Source organism: Sapajus apella, unplaced genomic scaffold (assembly GCF_009761245.1).
Source record: "Sapajus apella isolate SASKATOON/1434 unplaced genomic scaffold, GSC_monkey_1.0 scaffold1, whole genome shotgun sequence".
NCBI lineage: Eukaryota > Metazoa > Chordata > Mammalia > Primates > Cebidae > Sapajus > Sapajus apella.
The window spans coordinates 17162381-17175374 of NW_022436941.1; the positions used below are offsets into that span (position 1 = coordinate 17162381).

Sequence of the window (12994 nt, forward strand, 5' to 3'; positions counted from 1 at the left end):
ATGTTCTGGTCTTTTGTGAAGGGAATTTGGCCATCTGCTTTCCTTTTCATTTTATTTTCATATGAGTTTTCTGAAGTTGGAATTTTCAGATAGTGTCTTCATTTTTGTTTTTCTGTAAAACATTAGAAGCTATATGTATGGGAAAAACTAGACTTGATGTAAAAATTAGTCTGGTTTAGAGTAACAGTGTTTTACTGTAATTCAAACAGATTATTACATTATCACTTAATAGTAAAACTGTCTGTTGGCTACATGAATTTGTTTGGTACTTGGTTTGAAACACTGAGTACATTCCAAAACATAGCCAAGTTGGCTTCAGTTCATGTACAACAGATTGCCTGCTGCAAGTATAAATATTCATATTTTTAATTGAATCACTTTAGTGTTTTTCTTTATATAGTTGAGGAAAAATAGAAAATAGAATGTGTGTTATTAAGGAACATTATTTTTCTTACTCTTGGTTTATTTTAACATTCTTAAAATATTTTTGACTTTGTACTGTTTCTTAGTAAACTGCTTTCTGATAAAACATTTCACTGTTTTCGGAGTTCCAGGATTTTGCCAAAATATAGTTATAAAAGCATCTGTACTGGCTGTCTTCATAAGACAAAATTCCATATGAAGATAGGCCTCCAAAAGGAAAATTTGGCTTCTAAGAGTTAGAGTGCCAGTTAAATTGGAATGTTAACAGAACTGCTTTTTGTAAAAAATGAATGTATTTCTCACTCTATGATCTTTATATCATATATATGTTTAAGTACATTTATAGTAACTGTCTGGAGGTTAAGACTAATTCAGTTCTTTTTAGGATAGACTGTTAGGCAATAAAAATAAGACTATATTTTAAACAAGAAAATGTTCATGTGCCATAATATTTATAGTAAATTATATAACAGTTTTAGATGATGTCGTATGTTACACTGTATAAACTCTTTTCTTAAGCCAGACTCTTTGTATATATTATCTTTCAGTGGTTGTACACAGTGGTATAGTGTTTCACTTGATATGATTTTAATCACTGTTAGGTTGAACTTGAAAGAAAGTTGGAATCTGCAACTAAGTCTAAACTACATTACAAGCAGCAGTGGGGACGAGCTTTGAAAGAACTTGCCAGACTTAAACAGGTATGTAGTTTATAGCTTATTCTTTTTATATCTTTTTCTCTTGTTTCTTTGCAAGTTCGCATGTTTGGCAATATCTGTTATATTCAGATGTCTGCATTTGAATATTACTATTTTTTGAGATTAGAGGCTTTTACAAAAATATGTTGTAAAGGCAAGATCCTTCTTTTTTATAGTTAGAAACTGAAACAATTAGGTCTTTAAAAAATTACCACCTATCCCCTTCCCCAGAAGAAACTGGGAATAATTTATTTTACTTTCACTTATGAAACAACCATTCTTTTCTTTCTTATGATTAAACTTTCCACTGGGAGTGTCTTTTATGAGAACATTTAAGGGTAACTTGAACATTTTCTCAAATTTAAGAATATATTTTAAATGTTATTCTTAAGAAGACAGAGTAATTCAGTTAAGAAAAGGAATTACAGGAATTTTTGCATGATTTTAAAAGTTTAAAAACATTGATAGAAGTTTTCTGAATTCTTACATTTTTTTCCTTTCCTGCTACCAATCAACAAATGCTATTAGCGTCAGAAGAAATTAATCTTAATTTTGGTCATATCTGATCTTAATCATTTGAAGAAATCATGAGTAAGATTTTTATTTTGAATCTAACCCTTTAAAGAACTCTTTTCTTTAAAGAAAAGCGAACTTAGAATAAACTAACCATTATTATATCTTTAAAATATTTAGGTCAGTTTTCCTTTGAATGAAATTTAGCATATAGGGTCTTTCAGGTTTGTATTTTTCTTAATATGTCTCCATAACCATCAAATACTATTAAACATTGTTATGGTATTATATTAAATGTTTACCACTTTCATAGAGTTCTACTAGTCTGCATGAGAATTAAAAACTAGTAGATAGTTTGCCCTAACATACATGATAGAGGAGTTGGGATTGTAAGCATTACAAATGAAGACAGGTAGATATATGTATAAATATAAAATAATGTACCATGTGACTATATTATATAAATGCTGACAAGACTAAGGATAGACATTATGTGTAGTACTAAGAATCTCCTGTATTGAAAGCACTGTCTTACATGTACAATAAGTATAAAATAATGCTATACCAGATGTAAATATATGCAAGACATAGGCCTCTCCATCACAGAGCTTGCAATTTAGTAATAAGGAAGAAGCAACTATAAATATAAAATTTACTACCTAATAGTAAGAGCCTTGACAAAGACCATATAGAGTACTCAGGAGGAGAAAGTACATCTATTTAATAGGATTTGGAAAGGTGTCATAGGAGAGGAGCTATTTGAGATAGACCTCTGGAGATAGATACTTAAGATTTTAGTAGAGGAATTGGTTGTGATTTAGGAAAGTAGTGGGGGAAATGTAAATACAATGAATAGAATGATCACAGCAAGGAGGCATGAAGTGGGAGAGGATAGGCTGTTCTTATAAAACAGAGGAGGGCCCATTTTCTAAGTCATTTCTGGCAATAAGGGCTGGAACTTAAGTCGTAACAGTAGGAATGCAACAAGAAGAGTCTTGTCAAATATGATGCCAAGGGCTCCAGCTTCCGTGTATGGTCCGGTTTTGGAAGTATAGTTACTGAGAAGCTGTTTGGAGGGTGGGAAGGAGATAGGATTTGCAAATTGGATGTTTTAATTTTTACAGAATGAAATTCGGCTACCAGTTAGAAATATAGATATGTTGTTGGGAGAATGATTGGCCTTAAAACTATATATAAAGGAGTCCTTTGCAGTGATAGTGTTTAAAGTTGTGCCAGCTAGAACTTGGAATTCTTACGTTTAAGATAGAGAAAAGAAAGCTAATGAAGGCAATAACAAGTAGAGGAAGCGAAGATCATTAGAATGATGCAGGTAGTATGTATCGAAGGCTTACTTTGTGCCAGGGTAGCACTAAGCCCTTCAGAATTTATCATTTAATCCTGACAAAGATCGCTATATAGCAGGTAATATTATTCCCATTTTATTCAGTTGGTGCAAAAGTAAAATGGTAAAGGTGCAAAAGTGAAAGCAGCAAAAACCACAGTTACTTTTGCACCAGCCTAATAGATAAAGAAACTGAGACTGAAAGAAGTTAAGTTGCATGTGATCACATAGGTACTAAGTGACAGACCTAGCATTGAAACCTTTTGATGAATACAGCTCCAGGCTCTTTTCCTTTCGTGATACTATGGTCTCAGTCCATTGAAGTCAAGGAATGAAAGAATTTCAAGAAGAAAATTAGCCACTCTGACAAGATTATTGAGGCAGGGGTCATTGTGAGTTGGTATATCCTAAGAAGGAAAATGGCATCATTGACCACAAGAGAGACCAGGTCTGGTAATGAGAAAGTGATTTTGAGAGAGAAGCAGCTAATACATAGTCATGATGCCAAGATAGTTAAGTTGCATATAGTATTATAGGAGTCCCTGTGGAATTGGGGCCAAGGAAATATGATGAGAATAGCTGTTAAAAGTAACAAGACATAAACTCCATCAGAAGCAGCATAAATAGTAGTTAAGAACATGGCTTTGGAGTTAAGAGAGCTAGGTTGAATTTTGGTTCTACCTCTGACTTTGGGAATTTACTTTCTCTGATTAGTCTCTTCATTTGAACAACGAGAAATTTTCTCACACAGGTTATTCTGAGAATTAAATGAGTGGTTTTTAAGTGTTTATTTAATACAGTGTTTGATACATAGTATGTGCTCAGTAAATGGTGAGTAACTTGTTAAAAAGAGATTAGCCATAAAGCTGTTCTGTGGTGGTGTTGCATTCAGTCAGTGGGGACCTACTTGGACAGTAGCTTTACTAGAGGGCTTTGTGACTAAAAATTCTTGAGTGTGCCAAATTGGGGGATGTTTTCATGCAGTGATAGTTATTATAGACATTCTGTAGAAAATGTACAGAAGAAAAAAATATGTAAGGGCTAAATGTGCAGATGTGCAAGAGTGTTAGTAGGTAAACTTTCCAAGTTTGAGTATATTGAGATGAAGAAACATCTGTAGTTAGTTCATTTACTCATTCTTTCCTTCATTCAGCAAGTGCTTATTGAGAGCCTGCTATGCGCTTCGTACGATGGGATGCTATGTATATAGCAGTTGATCCCATGTGGAACTTAAAGTTCACCTAGGAGGACTGATAGAGTATAGCAGGGTGGTAAGAAATGTAAATGAAGTCAGCAAGTATTAGAAAAACCAGGAATCACTGGGGGCTATCACCACATTTGTCACTCAAAGCTAAGGAAGAAATATTTCAAAGAGAAAATGCTTCAAATAACTCTTCTAGGTGGGAAATCATTTCAAGTTTTTAAATGGAGAATAGATGGGGAAGAAGTGGAAGATACTGCTTCCATTGAAGAAACTGAGCAGTGAACAGTAGCAATGGTAATTCATCAATTACACATTACCCAAATCAGCTGAAAAGGTGGAAAAATGTTACCTATTGCTTAGGGCATTTTCTATAGGGAACTGAATAATCATTAACTATTGAAACGGAATTTCATTATAATTGACATGTTTTTTATTGAGAAGTATCTGTGCAAGAACTTTTTACCTTGTCATGTTCATATATGTCTATTATAGATTACATTCTTTAAGTTTTTCACCATTTGAGTTAGTTTCAAAAAATATAAGTAAACAATGTTCTGAATAGAATCCCCCAAATTCCTGGGTTTTGATTAGTTTTACACTGTGGTATTGAAGTAGTCTATTTTAAAAGAAGATTCAGTGTGAAAGGCTCCAATGCAAGAATCCCTCCTTTCTAACACACACATCCTCATACACTTTTGTTATCTTCTGGATCTTTCCATTTAATCCATTTTCTATTTTACCTTCTTCTTGTATATTTCCTACCCTCTTGCCCAAAAAGCATTGCAAAGTAATTTTAGCTATTTGATGCTAATAAGGAGGATATCACAAACATTCAGATACCTTCTTTGACTTGAGTTACTGTAAGTGTAAAGAAAAGGAAAAAAAGTGTTAAATTAGTGGTTCAACTCTGAAACTTACAATCTGTGAAAGAAAACTTCTTCGAGTGCAGAGATGTTCATTGCTTTTTCATTCCAAACCAATTTTAATCCTTATCCCACAAAACTTTCTGCTTTAGGGACAACACTGTAACCAAATTTTGAGGTCACTAGGAATCATTGATGTTCTGCAGACTAACCTGAGATGCAACACTTTAAGAAGAAAAGTAATAGACCTTGGTATTACCATAGTGAATTGGGCTCTGCCACTAACTGTTTTAGTAAGATTAAAATTAATAACTTCATCAAATTGGCACATTTCATGTGTGTGAAAATTCAGAATTTTTTCCTTCAACTTTTTATTAAAAACACATTTATTGTGCTTGAATGTAATTTTGGAATCGTCTATCTAATTTTGTTCAGAAGATTGTTTGTGTAACTTCTTGTTTAAATTGGATTAGTACCATGTTAATTTTACATTGCCTCTGGTGAATAGCCACGGGGCTGTAATCTCTGCCAGTAATTTGTCACATCAAAACCCTCTGGAGGGCCATACAAAACATTTGTGTAGTACGGATTAGACGGTGAAAGCCATATCTTAGTTTGTTAATAAATGTTAATGACAAAACCCAGCTGGTAAAGCTTGGAAATAAGACCTAATGCTTGATGCCCATTGCCAGAAGAATGTTTAAACAGAGATTTCCATTACTCAGAGGTGACCTAGGATAGTCAATTTGTGAATTAAAAAATGTAACCTAATTATTTAGAAAAAACTTTTTCTTTTGATTCACAACCACAAAAGTCTTCTCCCAGTGGTAAGCTTTTTTATTCTTTGGTAACTGGGAAGGCAACAGCTGTAAAATATAAATAAGCATAACATAAAATGAGTCCTGATTTAGAAGACAAGGAAGTGATACTCTTAAGTTTGCTATCATGGGACAAAGTTAAAAGTTCTACTTGTTAGACTTGTAAGAGGTAATTTAGTTTCCTTTTTTTTTTTTTCTTTGATATACTGTGGAAATATTTTAAAACCAAAACAAATACTTGAATGGCACTGGTCTACAAATACTCAAGTGAAGTTGTTTGCTTTCCTACTTGTGCTCTAAATGATAACATGTTTGCATATTTACTTAAAAACATTTCTTGACATGTTAGAATATCATTATGTAAGCAGAATAAAACCTACAACTTTATAAACAATAAATGAAGCATTGTTATGAAGTATGTGTTTGTTGTAGAAAATGTAACAATTTTATGTCAGATATTTTCAAAGTAGGTTTGTTTGTTTCCAGGACAGGAAAGAGAACTAATGTTTTGGGAAGGAGTGTGGGTCCCTTACCATATTTGTGCACAGTAGATCTGTTTAAAACTGAGCTGATATATTTAGTTAAAACAACACAGACTTCATTGGCTGACATTAGCACTATCTTGTCCAGCCGCTTGCTTATCCGCTCTGAGTAATTAATTTGATTAATTTATACGTAATTTAGCCAAGGATGGGATGTAAATCTTTGTTTAAGAAAACAGTTGGAGGTCCAAGTCTTGGTTAAAAACTGTGTCTTGAAACCATCCAGGCCCTCCTACTGACTTGTCAGCTCTGGGTTATTTTCAGAAAACTTTACTTGAGTTCCTTAGTTTAGTTGTAAGTTTTTTCCCACAGACTTACATGGTATGTGTGAGTGGGAGAGTAACTAGTGGCCACTTTTTAGCCGCTGTTTAGTCTAGTGTATGTATGTTTACATCTCCTCTCTGGATTTATAGGCAGCCAAGGCAAAATAAAGATTATACTCACTTGATTGAGGAGACTTTAACCCAGAGCACCTGGCACTGGAGAGGACTTCTTTCACTAACCTCTAATTGTGTGTGTGTGTGTGTGTGTGTGTGTGTGTGTGATTATTATTAATGCCCTATACTTGATTAAAAATTCAAAGCATTTAAACAATTTTCTTATTTTAGAAAATGTTAAATTTTATCAAAAACTTAGTTTTACAGAGTAACATAAAGCTAATAATCAACTTTTATTACTTCTGCTTGCAGTCATACTCATTATAAAAATTTTTTAAAAAGCCAATTTTGCAACACCATATAACATAAACACTACAAATCACATCTTATCCTCTCCTCAGCCAAAGAAGACAGTTTGGTTTGTTTTTGTCCAGATATGTTTCTTTTTTTCTTTTTAAATAACTTTAAAATGAAATATACATGTCAAAGAAGGTTCTGCTACTCTTTCCACCTGCCTCCTAGTTTAAGAAACAGCATTATGAATGCTTTGGAAGCTCTCTGTGTCCCTTTCTCAACTGTATCTTCTCTTTCTAGAGGTAACCACTATCATGAATTGGGTATTTATTATTCCTTTGCTTTTTGTCATAATTTTGTGACATAAGATATATTAAAAGTCTATTTGCAAACAGCATGGCTTAGTTTTGTATGTTTTGAACTTTAATATACATAGAATCATTCTCTGTAAATATTGCGCAATTTTTCCAGTCTTCTTTCAGTGGACATGTTTTATCCAGGATACAAGAATGCTGAATGTATTAGTAACTGTAAAGAGTTTCTCTAGTGTTTATATCTAAAAGTAGCATTTCTGGTACTAGGGGACTTTCATTTCTTCAGCTGCACTAAATATTACATAATTATCTTCTAAAGTGGTTATACTAATTTGCAATTCCCAGTAGTAGCATATAATTGTTCCTGTTCTTCACATTTTTGCCAACAATTGGCTATTGTCTGATGTCTTAGATTTTTCAGTTTGATTGGCCCCAAATAGTATCTGTCACATTGTGGCTTAAATTTTCATTCCTCTAGTGACTAATAACTTTGAGCATCTTTTCATATGTTTGTTTTTGAGACAAGGTCTCACTCTGTCACCCAGTTTGGAATGCAGTGGAGCATTCACAGTTCACTGCAGCCTCGACCTCCTAGGCTTAGGTTATCTACCTCAGCCTCCCAAGTATCTGGGACTACAGGTACATATCACCATGTGTAGCTAATTTTTATAATTTTTTCTTTTTGTAGAGACAGGGTTTTGCCATGCCACTTACATTTCTTCATCTGTGGAGTGCCTGTTTATGTCTTATGCTCAGTAGAATTTAATCAACAAGTGTAATTCAGATTTTAGAATATCAGACAAGAAGTTTGAAATACTACCATCATTATACTCGAGAAAATAGGTGATATGATGAAGAAATATATTAGAGAAGTGATATCTTTTGAGACTATCTTATGTGTAATTGGAGAAAGAGTGGGGAGAAGGGAATATTTAAAGAGATGCTGGCTAAGAATTTTCCAAAAGTCAAAAAGATATCAATTCATAGATTCAAAAATATCTATGAACTGCAAGCAGGATAAATAACAAAGTAAACCTACCTAGATGCATCAGGGCAAAACTGACAAAAAGCAAAGAAAAACCCTAAAAGCTGTTGGGGGCAGGGGTGGACAGATACATTGCCTTCAAAGGAGCAATGATAAGACTCACAGATTACTTTTTCACAAAAGTAAAGGAATTTGTAAGACAGTGAAATAGCATCCCTAAAGTACTAAAGAAAATAATTGCTGAACTAAAATTTTGTTACCCAGTAAAAGTGTTCTTCATAAATGAAAGACTTCAGACTGACAAAAATTGGCAGAATTTGTCATGGCAAATTTGAAGCAAAAGAAATACTTGAGTTCGCCAGGCAGAAGAAGAATAATCCAAAATGAAAATTTTGAAATGCAGAAGTTGAAATGCAGAAGAGTGAAGAACAATGGAAATTAAATATCATTTATAGGCAAACTGTAAATGGATATTGGTTGTAGGAAAATAATATTTGTTGATTTAAAAATATACATAAAATTTATGACAAAAATATGAAGAGAGAGAGTGAAATGCTTAAAATATGTTGCATTATCTGAAGTTATAAAAGTCCTAATTAGATTTTAAGTGAGGGATACATATTTCTAAAAGAAGAGCTAAAAAATGAATCCGTAAGAAGATAGAGGGTGAAAATTGAATGGCAAAATATTTGATTAAAAGTAAAGAGAAGAAGGAACATAGATGGAATGAGTAGAAAATCATAAGATGGAAAGATTCAAATCTATACATATCATATCACCAATTGCTTTAAATATAAGTGGACCAAACGCTCTCATTCAAGACAGATATTTAAAAATTGAATTTTAAAAAGTCCACAATATGTTTTGTAAGGGATACATTTTAAATATAATAACATAGGATCGTTGAATTCTAACATAAGGAAAATATATACTACAATAATACAAAGTAAGAGAAAGCTGGTCTAGCAGTACTTATATTAGGCAAACCAGACTTTAGGGTGAGAGGTATTTTATTGTAGGTCAAGAGTTTTCATAATTATAAAAGGGGGTTAATCTACCTGGAAGATGGCAACAGTTCTACATTTGTATGTACCTGGTAACACAGCAACAAATTATATAAAGAAAAAAATCAATATAACTAAAAAGAGAAATAGGTAAATCTATAATAATGATTAAAGATTTTACCCTAACTCTCCTGAAAACTTATGGCGCAAACAGACTGAAAATAAGTAATAATGTAGAAGATTTGAGCAACACAACCATTGTTATATTCTAGAACATTTCATCCAAAAAATTCAAAATATACACTATTTTCTACTGCACACAGAACATTTAGCCAAGTTGCTCATATGCTGGATTAAACTACAATTGTCAACACAGTCCAGAAGACTGTAATTGAGAATATGTTCTCTGACCACAGTGACATTAAGCTAGAAATAAAAAGATCAAAGGAAATGTCCCCAAATGAGTGAATATTATGTAGTATACTTCTCGTAACCCATGGTAAACTGGAGACTACAGTAAAATTAGAAAATATTTTGAAGTGAAAAATAGTGTACATATGACATATCAAAGTGTGGGATTTGGTGAAAGCCATGCTTAGAAATGTGTAAGCACAGTTGTGTTTAGAAAAGAAGTCAAGAATAAATCTGCTCTCTAAATATTCCTTTCAAAAACTCAGTAGAAGAACAAGAAATTAAAGTGGAAGCAAGGAAATGAATAGAAATTAATGAAATGGGGGAAAATGTACAATAAAAATCAATTAAGCCAAAAGTCAGGTCTTTGAAAGGAACCCTCCCCCTTAACAAGTATTCAAGGGCAAAAAGAATAGACAGTAACTACCCATATCAGGAATTGAGAAAAGAGACAGGACTACGGATCCCAAAGACATTTAGAGAGGTAAGAGGATAGTATGAACAATTTCATGTTGAATTTGAAAAAAGAACTTCCAAAACTGACACACTAAGAAACAAAAAATAGTAATAGTCTTATAGCTATTAGAGAAATTGAATCTGTAATAAAAAAAACTGCCCACAAAGAAGGCTTCAGACCCATATATCTTTACATTTGAATTTTAGTAAACATTTTAAGAAGAAATAACACTAGTCTTACACAAAATTTTAGAAAACAAGAAGTGGCAAACATTTCTCACTTTTTTTTTAATGAGACTAACATAATCTTGATCCTAAAAGCTTACCAGGATATTACAAGGACAAAATTAATTGGTCAGTCTTTTAAAACATTAAAGATGCATGTTTAAGATATTAAGCTTGTAAGCATCACAACCAAGTTTATTTACTAAACAGATGTAAGGTTGGTTATTTACCACATTAAAAGAGTAAAGGAGAAGAAAATCTTATCAATAGCTGCAGAAAAAGTCATACCTATTCATGGTAATACTTAAAAACCTAAGACTAGACAAGAAACTTGTTAATCTAATAAGGAGTTTTTACATAAAGCCTATAAAAAAATTCTGAATGAAACTTTCCCCTGAGATCAGAAATGAGAGAAAGATGCCCTCTATTACCATTTCAACATTGTATTAGAGATGTTCTAGCCAATGTAATAGGGCAAGCAAAAGAAAGTGTATCATTTGGAAAGGAATAAATAAAACTACTCTTATTTGCAGATAACACTGATGTATTTAGAAAGCTAAAAAGTATCTACAGTGACCTATTAGGAATAAGTGGGTTTAGCAAGTTTGCTGGAAACAAAGTCAATATGTAAAAAATCAATGTTATTTCTCTACTACAGGTAATTAGGAAATGAAAATTTTAAAGCTCTACAATTTACATTAGCATCTAAAATCAAATATCTAGCAGTACAATCAAAGAAATATGTCTTAGCATATAGAGAACTGTCAACTATTATCAAAAGTTAAGATCTACATAATTTGAGCAGAAAACTATTTCATTGATTGAAGAATCAATATTTTAAAGATACTAGTTTTGGCCAGATTGATCTGTAGATTCAGTATCATAAAAATTTCAGCAAGTTTTTCTTTTAGCCTTAGAAATCGAAATTTGTATGGAAATGTAACAGCCAAAAATAATTAAAATAATTTCGAAGAATAGCCAAAGGTAGAAGAACATACACTACCATATATTAAGACATTGTTACAAGAGTTACAGTAATTAAAACAGTGTAGTGTTAGTGCCAGAATAAATAGATCAGTTTAGAGCATCCAGGACAAAAACATACATGGACAAAGGTGATATGTGACAGATGATAACTACCAAGGAACAAGAGAAGAGGTGTTTTTCAGTAAATGTTGCTAGGTCAGTTTGAGCTCTATATGGGGGAAAAAATGAAACTTAAGAGGGTAACATAAAAGAATATCTTCAAGACTGAGACTGGCAAAAATGTCCAAAATAGGAAAGAGCACTAACCAAAAAGGGATAGACAGAAAAATCTGATGTTTTATTAAAAACAGCATTAAAGGAGTGAAAAGACATGACAAAGACTAGTGAGAAATACTTGTAATTTATATAATTGACAAAGGACTTATCCAGTATTTATAAACATCAGTAACAGATGATGGACAACCAAAAGTTTAAATAGGAACTTTATAAAGAAAGATATCTAAATGCCCTTAAAACCATTAAAATGTGTTCAACCTCACTGGTCTTTGAACAGTACAAGATAAAAATCACAATGAGATACTGCTAGCTAACCTGTCAAATGGCTAAAATGAAAAAAAAAAAAATGACTTTACCAAGTGTCGGCAAGAATATAGGGCCCTGGAATGCTCAAGTGGAAGTATGAATTGATATGACTACTTTGCAAACTGTTTGGAAATACAGGTTGAACATTCCTAATCTGTGAACATCCCTAATCTGAAATGCCTCAAAATCTGAACTTTTTGAGCCCTGACAGGATACCACAAGTGGAAAATTCTACACCTGACTTTATGTGACAACTCATACAGAATTATTTAAAACATTGTGTAAAATTACCTTCAGGCTGTGTATACAAAGTGCATGTGAAACATAAATGAATTTCATGTTTAGACGGTCCCATCCCCAACATCTCATTGTGTATATGCAAATATTTCAAAATCAAAACACTTATGGCCCCAAGCATTTCAGATAAGGGATACTAAAACCAGTATTTACTAATGCTGTTGTAATTCTCATATCCTCTGACCACTCAATTTGAAGCCTATGTATATATCCAGTGGGAATGGATACAAATGTATTCCAAAGGACATGTATAAAATCTTCACATCAGCATTATTTATAATTAAAAACTGGAAACTGCCCAGTGTCCTTCAGCAGTGAAATGAATAAATTGTATATTCATTCAATGGAATGCTGTGTGATAATGTAAATGATTAACTACATAGAATGAGTCACAAAAACAATGTTAAATGAAAGAACCCTGACACAAATTCATACTGTACAGATTATATATTAAGTTCAAAACTTATTTCTGTTGTTAAAATTAGGGTAGTAGCTATCTTTGGGAAAGGGTGAGTGGTTAGTGACTGGGAGGAGACACAGACTTCTGGGGTTCTGGCAGTCTGATCTGGATGATGGGTATGTGAGAGGTCTACTTTGTGAAAATATATCAAAATGTACCTTGTCATTTGGCAGTTTTTTGTTTGTTGCAATTAAATAAA

The 12994-nt window shown here is 32.6% G+C and overlaps 1 protein-coding gene across 5 annotated transcripts in view; it reads left to right on the top strand.

The window, feature by feature from the left end:
- Positions 1–12994, top strand: part of CEP120 (centrosomal protein 120) — an 80811-nt gene that overhangs the window by 55014 nt on the left and 12803 nt on the right. For all 5 annotated transcript variants that reach the window (XM_032267918.1, XM_032267759.1, XM_032267687.1 and 2 more), the window contains one exon: positions 1026–1124. In XM_032267918.1, the coding sequence (XP_032123809.1) occupies positions 1026–1124 (99 nt within the window). The remainder of the gene's footprint in view (positions 1–1025; positions 1125–12994) is intronic.